This window comes from Mustela nigripes, chromosome 15 (genome assembly GCF_022355385.1).
Source record: "Mustela nigripes isolate SB6536 chromosome 15, MUSNIG.SB6536, whole genome shotgun sequence".
NCBI lineage: Eukaryota > Metazoa > Chordata > Mammalia > Carnivora > Mustelidae > Mustela > Mustela nigripes.
The window spans coordinates 8328327-8352567 of NC_081571.1; the positions used below are offsets into that span (position 1 = coordinate 8328327).

General features: G+C 42.0%; 1 protein-coding gene across 2 annotated transcripts in view; it reads left to right on the forward strand.

Moving 5' to 3' along the window:
• LOC132002552 (phospholipid-transporting ATPase IB) overlaps positions 1 to 24241 on the forward strand; it is a 606778-nt gene that overhangs the window by 453734 nt on the left and 128803 nt on the right. For both annotated transcript variants that reach the window (XM_059377600.1, XM_059377601.1), the window contains 3 exons: positions 3495 to 3556; positions 3974 to 4030; positions 5414 to 5521. In XM_059377600.1, coding sequence (XP_059233583.1) covers positions 3495 to 3556; positions 3974 to 4030; positions 5414 to 5521 — 227 coding nt within the window. The remainder of the gene's footprint in view (positions 1 to 3494; positions 3557 to 3973; positions 4031 to 5413; positions 5522 to 24241) is intronic.

Sequence of the window (24241 nt, forward strand, 5' to 3'; positions counted from 1 at the left end):
GGCGATTTGACCCCCAGGAGACATGTGGCAACACCTGGAGAAAGTTTTCATTGTCACAGCTAGGGCTTGGGGACTCCTGGCATCCCCCAGGGCTACGTGGTGGGGGCGCGGGGAGTCCTGCCAAATATCCAACAATGCACAGGACCATCCTGCATAACAAAGACTAATCTGGAAAAATGTCAGCAGTGCCAAGGTGGAGAAACTCGGGGCTGCTGTGCCCACCTAACTCGGGTTTCATGGGGTTGCTGCTGTGCCCTGCGTTTACTTCCAGTGTGACCCAGAGTCTTTGTCACAGGAAGCTAAAGACCTGTCAGCCTTAATTCTCTCCTTTCCCGTTAGGTGTTGGTATTTCAAAGGAGTACTTTTTAATATATATATTTTTTCCTTTTGGAGTTTTCTTTTGTTCTTTGGGATGCATTTTTTTCTAGCTCAGTAATGAAAACAAACCCTTATTTACAGTTTGTTGTGAAGTGGATGACCTTTTTCATGTCATTTGACTTCTCTTTGCTGCCCTGGTTGTCTCATCTGAAATACACAGATAATACTAGGTCATATAGTCGTTAGAATAGCAAAGGGATTTTACATATATTGTTATCATGTACTAACATTAATAATAATAATACATTAGTATTGTTATATTAGGAGGTATACAAATATAGGTTAAGTGCTCACAGAGTGAGTCATAGAATCATATGCTCCCTCTTTTCAATGTAGTATTTTTTACGTGTAACAGTTTTCTATTTATGTCCATAAAATCTGAAACACATTCTAAGCCTTTCACATTAGACAAATGTTTTGTATAGTTCTTTTAGTCCATGCACCAGCCATCATTTGAAATAGTCATCCTAAAAGGAAATCAGAAAGTTGTCAAACCATGATTGTGAACTTCGATTTTCAGTTTAGTCTCATACCCCCTCTAACTCTTACACTGGGTCCGCGCTGACTCTGGACTTCATTGGGGCTTCGTGAAGGTAGAACTTCAGGGCACTGAGGTCATTGTTCTCCATTCAGGCAGATGGACTGAGACTAGGAAAACCCCCCTGAGCTAAACTGAACAGGAAGAAGATCTGAAACTCTCCAGTTTCTACCATTACCTGCTTGAGGCTGATGGAGCAGCGAAAATCACAGACCTTATCAATAAAATTTTCTATCTTAGAGGAACCTTGGTGATAATTCAGTCATCATCATCTGTATCTAGTATAAAATCCCCATTTTAGAGGTGTGGAGACAGAACCGAACATTTTAAGGAACTGAATAACAGTAGAGCTGGGACAAGAAAGCCAGGCTGGAACGTGGGCTTCTAACACTCATTGCTGGGCCTTTCTCCCCCACTAACTGTCTCCTTCTCACCACCTCATTTGCCTCCATGTGCTTTTGTTTCTTTCTTAATAGCATCGTGTTCTCTGTCACCTGTTCTTCATATTGTGAATCTGAAATATTGACCACTCAATACCAAGTTTTAATGTGTCCCTCTTTTAATCAGTATTCCTGTGTGAATATGACCAGAATCAGGTAAATTGATACCAATGTTCACCTAGGTACTCAGGCAAAACCCTTAAATCACCCTTGATTCCTCACATTCTTTCCCACCCCCCATTTAAATCCTAAGGCCTGTCCTCTCTACCTTCAAAATATATGTGCCAATTCTTATCACTTCTTTCCTCTTCCAGCATAGTGGCTCTGGCTTGAATGTCCAATAGAACTTTCTGTGACGATGGAGGTGTTCTGTATCCATGCTGTCCCATTTAGTAGTCATTAGCTACCTGTGGCCATTGAGGGTTTGAAATATGATTAAGTGTGACTGAGGAACTGAATTTTTTTTATATCAGCTTTATCAGTACATATCCTACATTCTACTCATTGAAAGGGTACAATTCTATGGTTTTTAATATATCATGTGATTGTGCAGCTGACACCTTAATATTTGAGCATTTTCTTTCCCCCCAAAAGAAACACCATAAGTATGAGCAGTTATTTCCCATTCTGCCCCCTCTCCCCCCAAAAACTCCCACCTCCTGACAATCACTAGCCTACTTTCTGTCTCTGTAGATTTGCCTCTTCTGAACAGTTCAAGAAGTAGAATCCTACAACAGATGGCCTTTTGTGATGGCTTTTTTCACTTAGCACAAGATTTTCAAGGTTCACCCATGTTATAGCTTGTTTCAGTGTTTCATTCCTCTTTATTGCTCAAGAATGGAAGGATAGGTGTTTTGAACTTTTTCCTTCCTTTCCTTTTAATGAAATTCTGCCTAACTTTCAAGTATCTCCCCTAAATTTCCAGACCATTCCTTTGTAAGTTGGTGGCCATCTCTCTCTATTCTCATTGGATAACACTTTACTTTCCCCAGTAGCAGTCCCTTAGTTTAGGTGTATAGCTAATGCAGCCCATAATATCACTTTGCAGTTGATCTTTCCTTATATATGCAAATATTCCTATCTTGAATCAGGAGAAAGACCATGCCCTGGAGCTCGATCTATGGCCCCACAATGACCAGATTCTGCTTATGATGCTACCTGGTCATTTTGGTGTCTTAGAAAACTAAACAGATCTTGACACTTTGATAAGAGATTCCTCAACAAGCACATGGGTCAGTGAGCCTGCCCAAATGTATGTGTGCGGCAGCTACTGGGTTGGAAATTTGAACACAAAAATCCCTGTAATCCTTGGCCTCCCAGTCACAGACCTGAATTTGAGTATAAAAGGGAATAAAAGAAGATTAGCAGTGGCGTCCAAAGAAACCATTCCTGATGTTGAAAAAGGCTTTAACCCCTCAGGATAATAACCAGACTTTTCACAGCAAGCTAGTTGATAGAAGTTAGACAATTCCGTTAGAGTTCAGCCTTAGTAATTGTTTTATACATTGTAATAGTCATTATGAACAAAAAAGTGGAAAAGTTAAGAAATTAAAGTTTCAAATTCCTAATTGTATTTTCTAGATGTCTCTCATTGGATTGTTTGCATTCCCCCAATTTATAGACTTCAGAAGTTCATGCAATTGCATATGAGAACATGAGTAGCGAATATCCCTCCCAAACTCTGAGTTCAATAATCATGAAATAATTTGTATTCATGTGGTTATCTTCCTTTATTGGCTCATAGTTCCAATTAGCAAAAACTAAAAATAAATCCTAAAGGAACACTCAGAAAAAGTCAAATGCTGCTATAAATAAAAACAGGTTATTACAGTCTAACTCTTCCCTTTGCTTAACCCCACAAGGGGAGATTTTAATCCTTATAAAAATATAAATTTCAATACAGATCAGGTATTTGGTTCATTTTGTTAGAAACCTGATTTTGTTTGTTTGCTTCATTTGGAGAAAATACAAGACGAAAACAATTCACAGTTAGAGGAGGCATTAGAATCACAGATGATGCAGTTTTTGAAAATCCCTTACCTTTTGAAAATGTTTCTAAAGTTCTGTTTTTATATTCTGAACAAAACAGATTGCAGTGCTCTTCCCCAGAAGTTAGTAATAACTTCTTTGTTTTTCAGATACTGCGTTGGCCAGTGGCCAGGCCACAGACTATTTATTTGTTGGAAATATTGTTTACACGGTAAGTTTCTCTCTGTTTACAGAACTGTTCTTAAGTGGCATATGTAGGCACACTGCCTCTGGAAACCCTTTATATAAGGCCTTCCTTCATATTATTTGTTTTAAATCTTTCAACTCAATAGTATACATTTCTTAAAGTTCAAAATGGTTGTGAAATGCTTACCTCATTTTCTAGCAGAGATTTTGCAGAGTCAAGATTTCTAGACAGGTCACCTCAAGACAGTTTCACATCTAGCTGTAAAAAAAAAAAAAAAAAGCAGCACCGTAGAAAGTGATTTTCCCCAAATCTTTCCAAGCTAAGAAAAACACAAAAGTGACTCCCACTGCCTCTGGAATGGAGACTTGGGGTTTCTCCTGGAAAGTAATAATAAATCACCAAGGATAATACATTTTCCCCAATTCCTGTTTGTTTTCACAGTATGTTGTTGTCACTGTGTGTCTGAAAGCTGGTTTGGAGACCACAGCATGGACTAAAGTAAGTTTTCTCTGGAACTGTTTCTCTATCCACTACAGATAATTTGATGTCATGGATCTTTTTTTAAGCCTTGGGAAACCAATCAGCAGGATTGAGCTATCTCATTTAAATTTTGCATGTAAAAATTTTCATTTGATCTTTATCAGGGCAAATTTGTCATCCAGAGTTTTCCGATGATTCATTTGCTTGGCACTTACTAACAGCTCTAAGCTATTAACAGTCCTTTCATTTCAAGTGTATATGCATGTTGTAAAAAAAAAAAATACAGAAAATACAGAAGGACATGAAAGAGAATTTTTAATTTCCATAAGTTTATGAACAAGGGGCAGTTACTGTTATGACTTTTCTGGATAACATTACAGATGTTTCACCTGTATATTTTTAATAAGACAATGCTTTATGGAGCATATAGCTTTGTAATCCTTTTTTCAGTTTAAAATAGATCGTGGACATTTTCCACAACTTAAAGTATACTTCCACAAAATCTTTGTTCATAATTAAAGAGTATTAAGTTTGATCAATATCCCATCATTTAATCATTCCCCAATTTTAGACATTTTGGTGACATGTCACATTTCAGGATCATAACCCATGTTTCATGTTTGTCCATCACTGCTTTATAAATAGACTCCTAATTCTGTGCTGGGAAAATGAGGGAGGAGATTGGAGGTGCTTGTGGAAGTAGAGAATCCATCAAGTGACAATGGTAATTAATCCAGACAAGAGGTGATAGTGGCTTGGCCTGGACTCTTACAAAGTGGTGTAGTGAGAAATGGTCAGATTCTGGAAGTATTTTTGAAAAGCTAACAGACCTTGATGGTGGATTATGTCATGGAGTGTGGAAGAAAAGAAGTCAAGGATCATCATATTCAGAGGCAAAGGAGAAAAAGCTAACAACTCAGCAGATGCTTAAAAGATTGTTAAGATGTAATATCCAGCCCAGATTTGTAAAAAGTTCTTTGGAAAATGAAAAGAAGAATCAAAGTCTCAAAACAATAAGTAAGAACATCATGTTCTTTTTGTCCATATGGTGCTCTCTTACTGGACTAAGGTGAACTGGCCAATGTAGCTCCAAGTTGGAGCAAGAATTGGTGAGGACCAGTGAGGGGCTGGCTAAAACTGTGCAAGGGGTCTAGGAGAAGGTCTGCTGAGACAGCAAAAGCACCTTGATCTTCAGGGTAGTTTGGGGCCTCCTGATCCTTGAATTCATTGTGTGACATTCTGAGACAAGATAATTACAAGATGGCACTTTCCAGTGACTAGTGAAAAATGTATCCATGAAGAAAGCTGGCCTGGACACAGGGTTTCTGTTGCAGGTGGGGTGCGGGTGGCTCACCTGTGCCAGCAGAGAAGCCCTGCCTGAGCCTCTGTTTCCTTTTGCAGTTCAGTCATCTGGCTGTCTGGGGAAGCATGCTGATCTGGCTGGTGTTTTTTGGCGTCTACTCAACCATCTGGCCCACCATTCCCATTGCTCCAGATATGAAAGGACAGGTCAGTGCTCCTAACTGTGAGTGGGCTTTCCCTGTCTCAGGACACTGATGCTTTCTGGGCATGGGCTCTCTGTGTCTCATGACACCAGTGAACTTCGGGAGAGGTTGGTGCAGCCTGCTTCCATCAACATTCATCAGGAAAGAAACAGACCAAATTAGAGAATCAGAAAGAGGTTGCCTCATCCACAGAAATGGCATTGGAAATTTTAATATTGGAGATTGTCAACTTACATCTGCTGGCCTACCCAGCATGTTCATGTTTCCATAATGAATCATGTGTTAATTACATACAGTCCTGATGTGTCCAGGTAGTTCATGGCCCTAAACTGAAGATGTTTGAGTCATTTGCCATCCATTGGTGATGCAGATGGTCATTGTGAGGTTAAGTGTATTGTTATGCTCTGATTATTAGTTACCTGTGAAAGATAAATCTAACAACTCCATTAGCCAGATCATTGATTAACCAGGATATCTCATTGTTCATCTCTTGAACTAGAGAGGCTCATTTGAATTTTTTTTAGAATTTTCTTTTATATTATCTTTATCCAGTGTTTGAGACTGAGCCTTCAATAGTGACAAGCTGGATTTAGAACCAGTAGTATTAGTATTGGGTCTGGAGAGGAATTTGACAATTCCAGGTTCCAAACCACCTCAGTTTACAGATGAAGCTGGACAGGCCCAGACACTCCAGCCTCACCCATTGACCCCCATTTTCTGATCTGCCCATTTCCAGCACTGTCCTAAGATCACAGCAGGTGGTTGCCCCAGGCTCTATGCTTTGGAAGCCTCTGAGCTGGCCAGCCTTGGCTAGGTCTGTTCCTCTTCACAGGGTGAGAAGCCCATGGTACCCAGAGCCAGAATCCTACTTCTAGTCCATTCCCTGGGTTTCTAAGATCTTGAGTTTCCTTCCTCAATAGCAACAAAAGCCCACTTCCCAGGCCTGCATGGTCCTTTCCCCATATCCAAGCCTTTGTGAATACCATTAGCCCAAGGGGCAGCTAGTTGCAAGACACATACATTGGGCCAATTGGATGTTTGCCTCTCTATAGCCACCCTGACTTGCATGAGGACGTTTATGCTGGGGGACAGATCCGAGGATGAGAAGAGAAGACCTATGGGTCATGGACTTCCACTGGTGTTCCTGCCCCAGGAATGCATATTATAGGGCCAGGCCTGTGCATGGCACATCTGGCTATTATCCTAGCCTCACTTCCTCTGCAGAAATAAGCCCAAACTCCTTGGTCTGCCCAACCCTAAATACATGTGCAGCAGCTATGTTATGTGAGATAACCCAGGGGTGGCATTACTTGCCTTATTCCCTTGGCTAATCAGTAGCCATCAGACCCCAGGGTATCCAGGACCTCCTTAAGTGCAGGTGTTGGCCAGGACAGACCAGTGATACAGAAGGGGGCACATAGTCCCCTAACACATCTACACAGTGAGGAATGAGGACAAACCCGTAACACACTTGGCAGTTCTTTCCCACACGCAAGTGGTGATGGAAATTACAGCACGTTGAATGAATCAGGAAGATTGTAGAGCATTTCAAGAAATCAGTTCTATTTTAAAGCAATGTGATTCATTCCCCCCAAAAAACAAACCAAGACAAGTATTCACAACAACGATGGTCACTTGGCAAGGTGGTGGTGCCTAAAATATCTGCTTTTGGGTTTTCTTCCTTCTGGGAAAGGGCAGGTATGGCCTTGTGACTGTTTCTTTTGGGGAATTTTATGGTGCTGGACAGCAGCTGATTGCTGCAGATAGTTTCTTAGGTGAGAGAAGAGTGACAGCTGGCAGAATGGGATCAGTCCATGTGTGACTGGCCAACAAAATCAATTTTCTTGGAAGCCCTTCCCAGTGCCCTCACCAGAGAGATACCCAGGTGAACCCTCTCTGCATGCATCTGCAGCAGCAACCCTAGGTTAGAGGTGCCCAAGCTAGATTGGCCTCTGACTCTCACTCCAAGCCACAAGCTACTTTCCAAGGGCAGAGAGGCCACATCTGCTGGGCAGACACTACTAACCGTGCCACATGGTCACTCTCCAAGTTGGGTGCTGGTCTGTATGGTGTGAGGGCTTGGCCTAATGGTGAAATTTCTGTCATTGCGGACCTTTCAAACGCATTTAACAAGGTATTCCTGCCATCCCAAAGCAAAGAAACCGTAATATCAAATCACGTATCATTTTGGTATAAATTTTTCATTTTTTAATTTTTTACGTCATTCTCACTGTTTGGCGGGTTTGTATGAGGTAAATGATGTTACTTGGAAATCGAACACAGCTGGCTAAGGTGAGGTTCTCATTAGACACCGAGTAAGACGATTAAGGTAGTTTTCATGTCATGGGACTTCCGAGTGGGTATTCTGCTGTGTGTGTGTGAAAGCCGGTTTATGATCACTAGTCTTCCTCCAATGAAGACCTCTTAGTGGGGACAGGGTGTCAGAAATACAGTGTCAGAGCCATCCTAACACTCTTTCACCTGCTATTGCTGCCCAGCGGTTTGTTTGTTCTTTGAACCCTTTTGAAGAAGCCCTTACATGGAGAGTGACCAAAACTAGTCAGAGGTCTCCCAAAGACTTCTGCTGCCTCTGAGGGAATGACAGGCTGTCATGAAGAAAGCTGGAAGCCGGGCTCTTCGGGGCTACTATTGAAAATCAGCCCAAGCCATGGTCATCTCTTTGGTCCCGGGTGGTCATTATGGACTCAGTGTTTGTGTCCTCACCTCAAAGTCTCGTGTTGAGGCCCTACCCCCCCAGTGCGATGGTATTTGGAGGTAGGGCCTCTGGGAAGTAATTAGGTCATCAAGAGGATTAGAGCTCCTTATAAGAAGGAGCCAGAGATCTAGCTCACTTGTTTTCTGTCTCGTTGAAGATACAATGAGAAGTTAGTTAGATGCTTAAAGAGGGTCCTCACCATCATGCCGGCACCCTGATCTCAGATGTCCAGACTCCGGTACCGTGAGAAATAAATGTCTGGCTGATAAGCCACCCAGTGTGTGGTGTAAGAGCTAAGCCTGAACTAAGACAATTGGTGAATGCTTAGGAGTGAGGGGTACTCTGGGAAAAGACTTTTATTATTATTATTATTATTATTATTATTATTAGATGTTTCTAGTGACTTGTATAAACCATTTTTTTGTAGTTCACAGAGCAAATGAACACGGTTCTTTTGAGCTTTGGAACGAAACTAGGGTTTAATGGCAAACAGCATTTCTCACTCGGGAGCCTGAGACAGATGCCCCACACAAAACATTCTGTCTGTTCATAACATCCTAAACTGTTGAAAAGGTACATTGTTCCTGCTGGGATTTCCTAATGGATTTGGTTAAATATTTCTTTCTTTGTCTTGTCCATTATATCAAGAGTTTTTCTCATGAGGGAGAAGGCAGGTTTTCCCTCGAGGGCAAGGGAGGAGAAGGCTCTAGATGAGAGTGATTTTCTACTGTCAAAGGGTCTTTATCTTCCCTCCAGCACCTCATGATATGATACACAAAACCCAACCAGACAGTGAGCCCCAGAAAGTCCCAGTGGAAGTTTCTGAAATCAAAGAAGTCATCTGCGGACTCTGTCTCCTAAAAATACACAACATTTGTGGGATTTTAAGGGACACCTTGTTTTTCCATTTTTCTAGGTCCAAACTAGATCTAAAGCGAATTAAAAACTCAAGTTATATCTATCTATTATAAACTCAAGATAATGCCAAAGTCCCCTACCAGGGAAAACATGTGCTGATGTTTTTCCATAGGGGACCATCTGCTTTACTTTCTCCCAGTAGCATGATCGTGGGTTATAAGCATCTCCATAATGGGTCTCCAAAGCCAGTGCTCAAGGTAGAAAATTTTAAACTTCATTTAGCTCAGAGCTGCCTGCTGAGGAAGAGCATTTGATTAGAGATGAGGAAAACTTTATCTAAAACCAGATCAGGAAATGTACTGCTATTTTCTTCACATGTTTCTGAAGGCTTTTGACTTGGGGAGTATCTGAGGGGATGCCATCTCATTTGATGTCTGTGTAAAAGGCTAAAGAGACCTGCCCCAACTAGCTCTGTCACCTTTGGTAAATCACTTAGCCTGTGTTAATTTCCTTATCGGCAAAGTTAGAATAATATTATCCACCCTTGTTATCTCTGAGGAATGTCGCACAGGTATAATAAGAAAACCCAAGGGAAATGGAAAACATGCCTGCTCTTTTTTTGGAAGTAACTAATTAGTTTTGAACTTCTGTAAATAGAAGTATTGTGACTTCAACTCCTAATTCTTTTGGTCAAAGAATTTTAACATTCTATAGGTTCTAGATGTGATATTTCTCAGTAAGGTCCAGGGACCACCTGCATCTGAATTATCTAGGTTACTTGTTTGGGTTTTTGTTTTGGTTTGTTTCTGTTTTTAAAGATTTTATATATTTATTTGAGAGAGAGAACATGAGAGGGGAGATGGTCAGAGGGAGAAGCAGCCTCCCCATGGAGCTAGGAACCCAATGCGGGACTTGATCCCGGGACCCCGGGATCATGAACTAGGTTGAAGGCAGTCACTTAACCAACTGAGCCACCCAGGTGTTGTCTAGATTGCTTGTTAAAAAACAACCTCCTCCCCACCCAGAAAATATGTTCTTGCAATATGCACGCACCCACATTTACACACACAGGCACACACAACCACAGTCCCTGGGTGCATAGCCCCAGCCTGTGAATTTTAATAAACCTCCAAATTGTCCCTCCCTGAATGTCTGAGAACTGCTCCAAAACACCTGAAATATTCCTCCGTCTCAGTGTTTGAGTCATGCAGGGTGTTCTAGGAGAAGATGGTGTTATTTAAAATATCCACAGATGATTTATGTCCCCTGGGCAGTGGTTACGTAAGATGTGTCAGGTATCGCCAATGACAGCTTTAAGGCACCTCGCTTTCTAAATAGAGAATTATACCAAAAGACATTACATCGTTCGCCATGGAAAAATATTCCTCATCACCTTTGGTGCTTTTCCTTTAACGTCCTTTTCATTGCTAGTAAAAGAGGGGAAAAAAAAACCTTTCACTTCAAAGCCTACAAACTGCTAACTCTGTCTGCCGTGCCAAACTCCCGGCTCCAGCCAGGCTTTCTTTTCTCTTTTTTTTTTTTTTTTAATTTCAAACACAGGAATGGGTTTACATTTAGGTTTTATACCACACTTGTGTGTACATGGTGCAGATCCCAGTGGGTGAACAGTATACTGAAGGAGGAGTGGTTGCCACTTGGTCAAAGCGACCCACCACCCATCTTCCCTAAGTGACTGCTTCCTCTGGGACTTCACAGACTGGTAGGGTCTCAGGCTCAGGTCTTTTCCACACCAAATGTAAAAAGAGGGGGTTTTGTTTCCAAGTGGCATGTGCTCTGGGAGATAAGCGAGGCAGGAGGGTCATGGCCCCATCAGCCCCCATCTTTACTCAGCTGGGGTTGTAGAACATCTCTGTAGGACAGAGACTGGCCCAAGGGCCAGGAGGGAACCTGTGCATAAGTTAATTTTCCTGGCGTGGGACAAGGTTGTTTCACCCCCAGCATCCATCCTCCACCACCCTTTCTGAAGGGGCCCAGTTTGTAGGCAACTACCAGACCTTGTGTAAGAGGCCCAACACCTATGCAGTGTCATTTCTGCCCCTGACTCCAGGCGAGAGCCAGATCCCAGCTCGTGCTGTAGTCAGTGATTCAGAAACCCAGTAGGAGAAACAGGAGACATTCGCCAGAGGCTTCTGAGATGGACACATGCTTGCTCCTGGGAGAAATCCATCAAAGAAATGGCCTTCTTTTGTGTGTGAGGTAGTTGCTTCTCTGCTGCCCAGAGCTGTTCAGCCATAAGGAGGGAAGCTGCCTCCAGAATCCTGCTGCCATGAAAGACGTGATCTAAAGGGAAAAAAACAACCAGAATTTCTTGTGCAATTGTTGAGCCACCAAATGAAGGCAGCATCAAAGTTCCCTCCAACCCACAGCCCTGCTGGCTTTCCAAGGAGCACCCTGTGCGTGTGCTGCCTGTCCTCTGGGAGTAGCATGTGCAGGGAAAAGGCACCCCACCCACACACAGATGTTAGGATATTTCTTTTATACTTATCAGCATATAATCAATCAAGGAAATATGTACTTTTTTTTAAAAAAGATTTTATTTAGTTATCAGAGAGAGAGAGAGAGCACAAGCAGGCAAAGGCAGAGAGAAGCAGGCTCCCCACTGAGCAAGGAGCCTGATGTGGGACTCGATCCCAGGACCCTGGGATCATAACCTTAGCTGAGGGCAGCGGCTTAACTGACTGAGCCACCCAGGCATCCTGGAAATATATACTTTTAAAAGACAGGTTTAAGCATTAACATTGCATTGTATACTATATTCGAAGTTGGGTGGTTTTCGATTTCTTTAAAGATTTGGTTTAAAAAAAAAAAAAAAGATACCTAACAATAAACCTAGCTAAAGAGGTAAAAGATCTACACTCTGGAAACTTAATAACACTTGTAAAAGAAATAAAATGGGACACAAAAACATGGAAAAATGTTCCATGCTCGTGGATTGGAAGAACAGACATTGTTCGTTAAAAATGTCTATACTACCCAAAGAATCTACACATTTAATGCAATCCCTATCAAAATACCACCAGCATTCTTCACAGAACTAGAACAAACAATCCTAAAATTTGTATGGAACCACAAAAGATGCAGAGTAGCCAAAGCAATCCTGAAAAAAAGAAACAAAACTGGAAGCATTTCGATTCGAGACCTCAAGCTCTATTACAAAGCTATAATCGTCTAGACAGTATGGTAGAGACACAAAAACAGACACACAGTTCAGTGGGAGGGAATAGGGAACCCAGAAATGGGCCCACACCTCTTTGGTCAGCTCATCTTCGATAAGGTAGGAAAAAGTATCCAATGGATAAAGACAGTCTCTTCAACAAATGGTGTTGGGAGCCTGAATGTCCCTCCATTGATGGCTAAAGAGGTGGTGTGTGTAGTCATACACATGCAGGGTTATTACTCAGCCATCAAAAAGAATGAAATCTTGCCATTTGCAGCCACATGGATGGAGCTAGTGTGTATTATAAGTGAAATAAGTCAGTCAGAGAAAGACAAGTACTACATGATCTCACTCATATGCAGAATTCAAAAAAGAAAACAGGCGAATAAATGGGAAGAGGTGAAGGGAGAGAGGGCAATAAACCATTAGAGACTCTTAATGATATAAACTCAGGGTTGATGGAAGAAGGTGGGTGGGGGGATGGGCTAGATGAGTAATGGGTCTTAAGGAGGGCACTGGATGTTGTATATAAATGATGAATCAGTGAATTCTCCAGAAACAGTATTGCACTGAATGTTAACTAAGTAAAATTTAAATTAAAAATAAATAGATAGTAATAAATTTAATAATAATATATATTATACATAATATACAGTAAATATACATAACAAATAAATATATAAATATAAAAAATAAGTGAATGATAAAAATAAAGAATCACTTTAATATCACAATTATTAGTGTTTTAGGTAATAACAGCCCAGAAACACCTAACACGAATACTGCAAGCTTATTAGAATTATCTTTAATATAGCAATATTGATAGAGTAGGTCCTATTTTCCTCAAATAATGTACTTCACAAGTCTGTGGCCTCATATATGTGAAAAGTGGTCAACCTGATAAGGTAGAAAGCCCCATCCGTAGAGACTTGCCTCTTGGCTTGAAATAACTTTCTGGCATCTTCTTTGTACAGTTTTCTTATTTATTGAATTTGGCCCAGTTGTTTGCTAAAGTCCGATTTTCATTCTGGCCTTTAAACTTGTACACTCTGTGTAATAATAAGATTGACTTGCTCTGTTTCTGGACGGCATTATCATCTGGCTAACTAACATATGAGCAAAAATAAGGACTCCCTGGTTTCTCCTTTAACTCTTGTCACCCACATCCAGGGGTCCCCCCATTTGTGTGTGTTTGCTGTCCTTAAAGGCTCCCCACTCGAACCCCTGTCAGAGGCAATCACGGGAACTGAGAAACTTTAAAACTATCACCAAAAATTATTTATTGATGATGAAAAGAAAAACCTTCGCTTGATCAGGGATATCAAGATGAGTTCTCCCTATAAATATTTGGCTCTATAAATATTTGGGCTCTAAAATCAGAAAATTCAGGCATCGGATGACAGCTTCCTCAGAACATGGCCTTTGTAGTTGTTACATATCATGCCAAGTTGGGGTTTTTTGCCTTTCCCTGATTTCCAAACAAGGGGGAAGTATATTTTTAAAAATGAATGAGCTCCTTAAAGCTATTTATGATTCTTTGTATGGGCAGGAATGGGGCCAGCCACTTTCTCCTGGTTGCTTCTGTGCTACAGTCCATTGTTCATAATCTCTGTGACTGTGTTATCCTGAGCCTCAGTTTCATCAGGAATATGGAGAAGATAGTACCTACCTTTGGAGTTAATAGAGAGATTGAAGAAAAGAAGGCATGTAAATAACATTAGGTACTATTTTTTGAGAACTTACTATGTCTCAGAGGTACTTCGTATAAATATGCTGTACATTTGCAATTCCACAGTGAATCAAGCATTAGCTCACATGGTAATCTGGCAGCCATAGGAAGGTACAGAGGCTTGGGAAGAGAGCAGCGGCATGTTGGACAGGCTCCAGAGTGGAGTAGCTGGGGCTTGCCAAGGTGGCTAGACTCCAGGGTGTGGATGCCCAGCCTTGGTCACTATGAAGAGCCCCCAGGGTATGCTTGGTACAAGCCGTGTGTCGAATAAGTGTCAGGTGAGTCTCCTTAAAATTTTGCTTTTATTAAGTTCCGTAGTAAGACACCTACCCTGCAGTGCAGTGGAGTTTTTAGTACAGGGCACCTGGGTGGCTCAGTCAGTTAAACATCTGCCTTAGGCTCAGGTCATGATCTCAAGGTCCTGGGATCATGTCCCCCATCGGGTTCCCTGCTCAGCAGGGAATCTGCTTCTCCCTCTGCCTGTTATTCCCCCTGCTTGTGCTCTCTCTCTCTCTGCCAGATAAATAAACAAGACCCTTTAAAAAAAAAAAAAAAAAAAAGAATTTTTAAGACATAATTGTAGAGTCAGAAACATACGCATACTTTGTGTTTGAGCTGCAATCTTCCGGTATTGAACTCCAGGAAAGTAGGTTTCAGACAATGTCTGTTGTGTGTGTGTGTTTAAGTACATCATGGAAAGCCTTAATTTTCAAGTTCCTGCCCTCCCTCCCCCCAGACACACACCCACCCACCACCACCACCACCGTTCTCTTTCTTTTGGCAGTTTATTTTATTTTGGCCTCTCGTTTCAAGGATGCTGTGTGCTAATTAGAGGCCAGGCGGCTTTGATTGTGAGTTATTTTTCTCTTCAGTGAAAGGTTTTGTTGTGGTGTTGGCATTTGCCATTCACTCGGATGTTAATTTTTTAAAATATCTGTCAGCAAATTAAAGTACACATTACATGCTGATTTTGTTTGTTTGTAATATTTATACTCAGCGGTCACAGAGTATGTTTGATGTGGTTTTGAACTTTTCCTTTCTCCAAACATGTGGAAATGTATATGCGCGGCACTGGGGTTGAGAGTTTCTATGCAGGGGTTTACTTCCCGGACATCTGCAGAAGAAAATGGCTTTGTCTGGTGACCACAGTGGGGGACCGTAGTCCTCCCACCCAGAGACCTCTTTCTTTAGGTTTGTTTGATTTAAGAGGTGCAGAGCTGCCTGATAAAGGCCAGCAGATAAAGGATTTGTGCAAGAAAAGATAACCTAGCAAGAAAAGGGTAGGTTAAACCAAAGAGAATCACAGCCTGCTGTTAAGCCCATGCCAGGCCTTTCCTATTTTGTATAAAAACAGTGATGCAAAGCTGCTGTCACCAGAATCCAAGAAGATCAGAATAGTGAAAGGACTTGAAGTAGGTTAGTCCTCTCTTCAGTGACTCTTGTGGCCATTGGCATCATAAAATATCAGAATCCGCTGAGGAGATCATATGCTTTCTGAACGGTGATTAACCAGCTATTGTAAGAGTTTGACATTCCTTCAGCTAAAGACAGGAAAAGAGGAATGTACGTTACCTGTGTCTGTGCCTGTAGTGCACATTCATTCATGAGTGTTATTTTAGTTTTTTAATGTCTGCAACCTGATTGTAACAAAAGCTAGAAACTGGAAGATGGACATGTTTGTGTAGACTTCTGGGCACACCGTGAGGGCAAGGCCCACCCACTGGCTCAGCAGCCACAGACACCTCTTTAACATCCTAGGTGCAAGAGCATCTTGTCACCAACCACCTGCCCCACATCCCTTTCCTGTTTTCCCGGTCACAGCCCCTAAAGCCTTTCCCCCTTCCAGAACATGCATTGAGACAGTGCCGTTTCTGCCTCTACTCCACCTCTGGATCTGGACCTGCCCCCCACCCCCCAGGGCTAGTTAACCAGGGTGTTCATATCGTGGTCCATGGTGACTGATTCAGAAATGCGCATGGTGACCCACACCAGGCCACTTAAGGACAGTTCAAGGACTTTTTTTTTTTTTTTAAGATTTTATTTATTTATTTGTCAGAGAGCACAAGCAGGGGGAGTAGAAGGTAGAAGGAGAAGCAGACTCCCCGCTGAGCAGGGAACCCAATGGGGGACACGATCCCAGGAACTTAGAATCATGACTGGAGCTGAAGGCCACTGCTTAACTGACTGAGCCACCCAGGTGCTCCTCAAGGATTTTTTTTTTTTTTTTTTTGACAGTTAGAGATCACAAGTAAGAGAGGCAGGCAGAGAGAGAGAGGGGGAAGCAGGCTCCCCGCTGAGCAGGGAGCCCAATGTGGGGCTCAATCCCAGGACCCTGGGATCATGACCTGAGCTGAAGGCCAGGCACCCCAGATTTTTTTTTTTTTAATGGAAACTAATAAGGGAAGGGGAAAACACTTTTGCTGCCAGGCTTATTTTATAGAGATGATGTCAGCCTGAAGTTGCCAGTGGCTGCCACAGAGAGAGAGCCTGGCTGGGCCTCTGAGCACAGCACAGAGGAAAAGCTGGACTGAGAGAGAAAGAGAGAGAGAGAAGACAGCATTGAGTGCAGGGCTGGATCCAGCTCTGCCTAAAGCTAGGACTTTCTCTGAATGTTTAGCTGCACATACTGATATATTCCCATTTTTACTTAAGACCATTCAAGTTGGATTTCTGTTACTTCTGAAAATGAAGAAATTGCTAAGTGACAGACACAAGAGGTAAAACTGGGTCAAGTGAAGATAGAACTCTCCTAGCCTTCTGGAAAGTTGGCAGTCATTGTTAAGTTGTAAAAAAGCAGCTTGTGAACTTTTCCTGCTGTCTCCAACTTGAGTGCCATGGGACGTTGCCTACTTCTTGTAGCCTCCCCCTCCTCCTTCCCTACCCAAGAACAAGAAGACAGGTTTGGGTAGAACAAATTGTTTAAAGCAGGGATGTTAAGAAGTGGAAGCTTTTCTGAGAGAGGCCTCTTTCCTTTGGCAGCCAACAATTCAAAATGTCAGCTTCGAATGACCCTGAGCAGTGCTGTCCATGCTGTTCATTGTCATGAAATATCATGAGCCACACATGGATACAGTTCAATTTTCTAGTGGCTCCATTGAAAGAAAGTTTAAAAAAATGAAGTTAGTTTTATTAATCTATTTAGCCCAACTTGAGATCAACATTAAAAGAAATCATTAGTGGGATAATTTATGACCTTTTTGTACTAAATCTTTGGAATCCTGTACATGTGTTAGGTTGACAGCATATCTCAAGTCAGACCAGACCCAATGCAAGGGCTCAGTAATCACCCCTGGCCGGCAGCCCCTCTCCTGGCCAGCACGCTCTTGACCAAAAGGGACTTGGAAACCCAGACTCATTCTCCAAAGCTAAATTTAGTGCAAGCAAGATTAGGAGGTAAGGAAACCCTGCCTCAGTTCGAATTGGATCCCGGGAGCAACTTGGTCCTCCAGGTCCCTTCCCTGCACGCAGGGGGCGCCTCCCTGACTTTCATTTCAGTCGCTTGCACTTCAAAGGGTCTTGGCTCTTACACAAGGCCTTCCCTAAAAAATAAAATCTTGGACAACTGAGCTGTTAATCTGTGCTTATTAATTGCTTTAAGCAGAGTTTATAAACCGTGATTTATAAAGTGTGGGTCTGATTTTAAGTAGTTTTTCCAAAGTGTTGGCTAATACCCCAGACATTTCCTCCTGAATGTGGGAGGGAAGAGGTCAGGATCCAGGACTTTGGTCACATTTATGTCACGAAGCAACCAGCTAAGCAATAATAACCTATGGCACCGAAAATAAATTAGATTTCTTCCTAACAAATGGTTAATGTGTTCAATGAGTGGTAATTTCTAAGTCGGATTATTAGTTATCTAAGATCATGTGAACCCTTTGTCCTTTTTTCCTGCTAGAGTTCTAGGCCCCTTCTTTCCATCATGTTGCTTAATATAAGTCCTCTGTCATTTTTACCTCCTAAATGTCTCTTACATGTATCTTCTCCCCTCCAGTTCTCATCCTGTCCAGTTAGCTGGTACCATAAGCAGTTTTTTTGCCTGGATTATTGCAGTAGCTTCCTGACTAGCTACTTGGCTTCTAGTCTGTCTGCAACCATTGCTCTATTGCAGTCAAAACAGTCTCACAACACAAATCTGATGTAGTTTTCCCCAGGCTTCCTTTTGCCCTCAGGAGAAAGTTCCAGGTTATGTTCCTGGTCCCTGAGGCCCTCTGAAGCCCTGACTTCTCCTATAGTACTGTTCCTCTCTCCTCACCCTACCCACACTGGTCTTCTTTTGCTTCCTGGCCTGCCGCATTTACACTCTCACAGTGCATTTTCACGTACTCCCCTCAACTCCTGAATGGCCTGGTCTCCACCTTCCACCTAGCTAATCCTTATATAGTTTTCAGACTTCACGTGAGTCAATCGCTTCTCAGCCTTTTGGCTAAGATCAAGTGCAGACTTCTCATGAGTCATTCCTTCCTGAGGGTGCCTTTCCTTGCATTCCTGACCAGGCTAAATTCATCTAGTACATGTGCCCTTAATTTGACTTGCCTCTCCTTTGTTACATTTACCACAATTAAAAATTTACATGCGGGGCGCCTGGGTGGCTCAGTGGGTAAAGCCGCTGCCGTCGGCTCAGGTCATGATCTCAGAGTCCTGGGATCGAGTCCCGCATCGGGCTCTCTGCTCAGCGGAGAGCCTGCTTCCCTCTCTCTCTCTCTGCCTGCCTCTCCATCTACTTGTGATTTCTCTCTGTCAAATAAATAAATAAAATCTTTAAAAAAAAAAAAAATTTACATGTGAACACAAGGTAACACCTTACACCCATTAAGGTGACCTCTGTTTAAAAAACAAAAATGACAGGTGTTATGAAAATATAGAAAACTGAAATCCTTGTTGGTAGGAACGTAAAATGGTATATCACTGTGGAAAATGGTATGGAGGCTCCTCAAAAAATTAAACACAGAGAGGCACCTGGCCAGCTTTGTCAGTGGAGCATGCAACTCTTAATCTCAGGGTTATGAGTTCGAGCCCCACATAGGGTGTAGAGATTGCTTACATAAATAAAGTTAAAAAAAAAAAAAAAAGTAAACACAGAATTGCCGTATGACCCAGCAATTCCACTTCTGGGCATATGCCCACAAGAATGTGAAGCAGGCCCTTGGAGAGATATTTGCGCACCCTTGTTCGTAACAGCAATATTCAGACAGCCAAGAAAGAGGGAAAACCCAAACATCTGCTGTTAGGTGAACAGATAACCAAAAGGTGATCTGTAGGTCGAAGGCATATCATGCAGCCTTTAAAAAGAAAGAAGTCCTGTCCCGTGCTGTAATACAGGTGAGACTTGACATCAGGCTAAGTGAACTAAGCCAGACACAAAAGGGCTAATATAGTATGATGCCACTTACGTGAGATACCTAGAGAAGTCAAGTTTCTAGACACAGAAGTTGGAACAGTGGTTTCCAGGGGTTGGACGGCGCGGGGGAAATGAGGAAGGGGTGTTTGATGCGTATAACAGAGCTTCAGTTTTGCAGGATGACAAAGTTTGAGATGTATTGCCCCACAATAAGAACACAGTGAATGCTGCTCAACTACGTACCAAAAAATGGTGAAGATGATACATTTTGTTAGGTGTTTTTTTTAATCACAGTTTTTAAAAATGCATTTTAAATACATGTATGTGATTTCATAATTTATATCAGTTTCTTCCTCTAAACTGGGAGCTGTAAGAGGAAAGTGAATGCTCTTCAATATATCCTCTTTCCTAGCATTCCATAAATTCCATAAAAGAATGTGAATTAGTAAAGTTAAATGGGATGCCTCTCACATAGACATGGGGAAGGGATTTGGCTTTGTGCAGTAGGTTCTTAGTCTCTGCTGAATTGATAACAAGAGCAGGTGCCACATACTCAAACATTTGGAAATCACCTGGAAAGGATCTGCACATAGTAAGTGTTGGGTAGATTAATGAATTTAGCATCCTTTCATAAGTGTGCTAAAAACCAGTAGCACAAACCATACATTTTTCCCACCCAAAGAATGATTTCCACTTGAATGATTTTAGAACATTTCCAGTTAAAACTGTAGCCAAGCTATTTTAGCTACCTGGGTGATAATTGCTTCATAGTATTTGTTGATACTGGTATTTGTAAAGGGTTAATAATAAGGTCAAATTGCTTCAAGACGAGTGTTTGTTTTGGAACTGCTAGTAAAGGGAAGATAAAAATGGAATAAAGAAAGATTCTTGGGGCGCCTGGGTGGCTCAGTGGGTTAAGCCGCTGCCTTCGGCTCAGGTCATGATCTCAGGGTCCTGGGATCGAGTCCCCCATCGGGCTCTCTGCTCAGCAGGGAGCCTGTTTCCTCCTCTCTCTCTCTCTCTCTCTCTGCCTGCCTCTCTGCCTACTTGTGATCTCTCTCTGTCAAATAAATAAATAAAATCTTTAAAAAAAAAAAAAAGAAAGAAAGATTCTTGAGTACATAATCTAAGGACGTGCTAAGCTAGTCATTATCCAGTGGTCTTATTATGGGAGCTAAAACTGATGAAGACAGTGCATCTGGCAGAAATGTAAGTCCTCTAACCCACTGCATCATCGGATGGCATTTTCATTATTATATTGAAGAGACTGGTATGTTTGGAGTAATATAAATATAAGTACATAGTTGAAAAGAAGTTTTTGGTCAAAAAAAAAAAAGTCAAGGTTAGGGAGAGTTTAGGTGGCAGCTGGACTCTGATAAATCTGGACTGAGTTCATGGAAGAAATAGACTTTCTCTGGAGGTACTGGTCCTCACCCAGATGGTGGAACAATCCAGACTCCAGGATTACCTTAGAAAAGAGATTTAAAGCATGAGTGGATCTGGCACCAGGAGCCAAGTTGGGGTATAGAGTTTTAGTGCCAAGTAAAGTGATATTACACGAAAAGAAAAAGTATAGGATTTGAAACTTCTCTGTCTCCAACACAGCATCATAATTAAAGGAAAGAAAAGCAGTAAATGAAGTGATTCTACACCCAGTAAAACCAGAAGCAGCAGAGGGGAGGAAGAGAATGAGGGAGGGACCCGTGATTGATAACAGGCAGTACCAGAAGTCCTCATGTGACAGAGAAGGCCAGGTGGGGCTAGGGAGCTGGAGGGAGAGGGGTTTTTTTTCACAGTTCACTGAAGGAAACTGCAAGGTCGTTGAGAAAGTTTCTTAGATATGACATCAAGAAAGAGAAAAATTGACCATGAAGAAAGGTCCTGTAAGACAGTAAGTCAGAATCTTACCTGTTTATGATTAATGTGGGAAAAGTAATACGTAGAAACAAAAGGAAATAGAGGACATTTGAGTATTATTTTGTGTTAACCTATCTGACTACTAAATCATTTAAAATGAACCCCCCCAAAAAATAAATAAATAATAACAAATGCCCTTGTCTGGGTAGTAACACACATGTGTGCACATACACACACACACACTGAATTTTTCCATGACTCAAAGGAAATTGCATTAGGGCATTATAGTAGTTTTCTGTCATATAAACTGGTTGATTCTAAATGAGATTTTTAAATTCTGAGATGGCCATGATATTAGAAAACAGCTTATTATGTCAAAATTGTTTGTTTTGAACAGGAAATACAAAATCAAGAAGCAATTTTAGATAACTGGTGAAATTGTCTACTTGGGGATTTGTTCATTTTGTTAAAAGAAAAATAATCCTTGTCTTCTCCAGTGTTTTCGATGGTTCAAACATAGCGGAATAACCTGATGAAGATAGTATTCCCATATATGGCATGAACATGAACTCCATCCAAGCCTTTTTGAGGTCCTTCTGACATAGGTCTTAGGGATTGACCTCTACCTACTAATGATAGATGCCGTTTTAGGGACACTTTCTCCCAAAAATCACCTTTTTTTCCTTTAAAGAAATGGAATTACTCCTTTATTCCTCGTTGTTGGCTATGCCCCTGCCAGTATGGGGTGGCTGTCATTCTAGAAAGTTGCAGTTTGGGTCCGGTGGTCTCAGAGCCTACCTCTTCATCCTCTGGGTGAAATGGATTCCAAAACTTAGAACTCTAAACGCTAAACATCTGACTAATAAAGTGTGTGTTTGAAGCTGAATTATTTTGGAATTCTCCATATCATTTTGCTTTCAATTTCGTAGAGTCGCTTATCTTCATTAGTTTTATAGAAATATTTCCTTCTTTAAAGCTAGCTCTTGACTGTTTTTCCTTCCAATGTTCTCTGTCATTTCTACCCCTTGCTCTTTCCTGTCTCTTAATTCAAGTTCCCTTTCGGTAGGAGTTTCCTCCAGGGTATCTTTTTCTCCCGTTCCTTAGGGCAAAGGTTTTTCTAAGCTTTTGTCCACTGCTATAATTGCTAAGTCTACATTGTCATTTATTGATCACAGTTTTGCCAAGAAAGCCCTTCTCAGGCTGTTTACTACTCAGATTATGTCAGTGAATTCTGAAGCCTATTTACAAGCCCCTCAAACCTTCAGTTGTGGTTTAAAAATTAGTTTTGTTCATTAAGAGCTCATGGTAGGGGGGCCCGCCTGGGTGGCTCAGTGGGTTAAGCCCCTGCCTTCAGCTCAGGTCATGATCCCAGGGTCCTGGGATGGAGCCCCGCATTGGGCTCTCTGCTCAACAGGGAGCCTGCTTCCCTTACCCCGCCTGCCTCTCTGCTTACTTGTGATCTCTCTCTGTCAAAAAAATAAATAAAATCTTAAAAAAAAAAAAAAAAAAGAGCTCATGAGGACACTATTCATTACTTGTAATGGCTATCTGAGGGGTAAATGCACCTTTTCTGATGGCTTCCTAACAGAGCCCGTACTATACACAGAAAGACAGACCTTGAGACCGGAAATATGTGTCAATCTTAGAAGATCAAGAAAATAATTTGGTAAATAGATTATAAGAAAAAGGTTGATAGTTGAACCACTCGCTTCTGCTCAGCATTGGGGAAAACTGGGTTTTCAGTTCTTCCCTGGGAATGGAGAACTTCTTGAGGAACAGCACCCTCATTGGCATGTAGAAGACAACTCAGTAAGTGTGGAGGGGACAGATGACTGAGGCGCGAGGGAAGGACTAGAATATAAACTGGATGAGTTGCCCCCTCCCTGGTCCTTGCCAGTAAGGCTCCCTCAGATGTGCTGGGTTACTCGTTATTTGTTGTACGATTTGTATCGAAACTAACAAATAATGTTACAGGCTGGTACCAACCATATGGTGAGTCTAAATAATTTTGCCTAGCTCTGTGGCATCCACACACTTGGCCTCTGAAATCCTCATTCACTTCCTCTGGCTCTCGTGCTTTTCCTCGTGTTCCCCCTCTCTGGTGCTGTCACTACTCTCCATGGTCACACAGGCTGCAAACTTAAGCTCCTTTCCCTACAGTCCCCCTCATCACTGGAGCTCCACCCAGCATCCCTAATTTTTGCTTGTGCCAGTCCCCTGTGTTACAGGGTGCACAGCCTTGCCCCGCCTGTCTCATAGAAATTTTATGCGATTTGCTCCAGTAGAGCACAAATGGTCTGTACACGTACTTGCTCCATAGGACGTGTTGAAATGGCAGGAGAAGAGAGAGTATTTGGCATTGAAAACAAGATTTTAAGGGGCGCCTGGGTGGCTCAGTGGGTTAAGCCGCTGCCTTCAGCTCAGGTCATGATCTCAGGGTCCTGGAATCAAGTCCCACATCAGGCTCTCTGCTCAGCAGGGAGCCTGCTTCCTCCTCTCTCTGACTGCCTCTCTGCCTACTTGTGATCTCTCTCTGTCAAGTAAATAAATAAAATCTTTAAAAAAAAAAAAAAAGAAAGAAAAAGAAAAAAACAAGATTTTAAGTAAACTCAAAGAATCAGGACTCTGGATATCACTTTTTGTTGTGGTTTATTTCCATGGGGCGGGGGGGGGGGGGCTTAGACTCTTATTCCCTGCCAGCGTCTCTATCTTAGAAATTCTTCACTGAGCCCCCAAGAAAATATCCATAGTGGCGGCACTGCGTGAAGTCTTCTGATGGAGAGTAGGCTGTTCTATCAGCCATTAGTCTTGACCTTGACTGTTTGGGGCTATGACCCAAACATGCTTAACTTTTATTTTTTTTATTAATTATACCAGGCAGGGTCCTTGATTGCAGTGAACAAAGGAAAAGAAAACTGGCTTTGACTTGATAAACAGAAAAGGAAAATGTGGAAGGAAGTGATGCAGCCCACAAGATGTGTGGAGAAGCTTAAGAACCAGACTCAGAAAGCTGGTAGAACCCATGGAAGCTACCCTGGGACCCTGTGA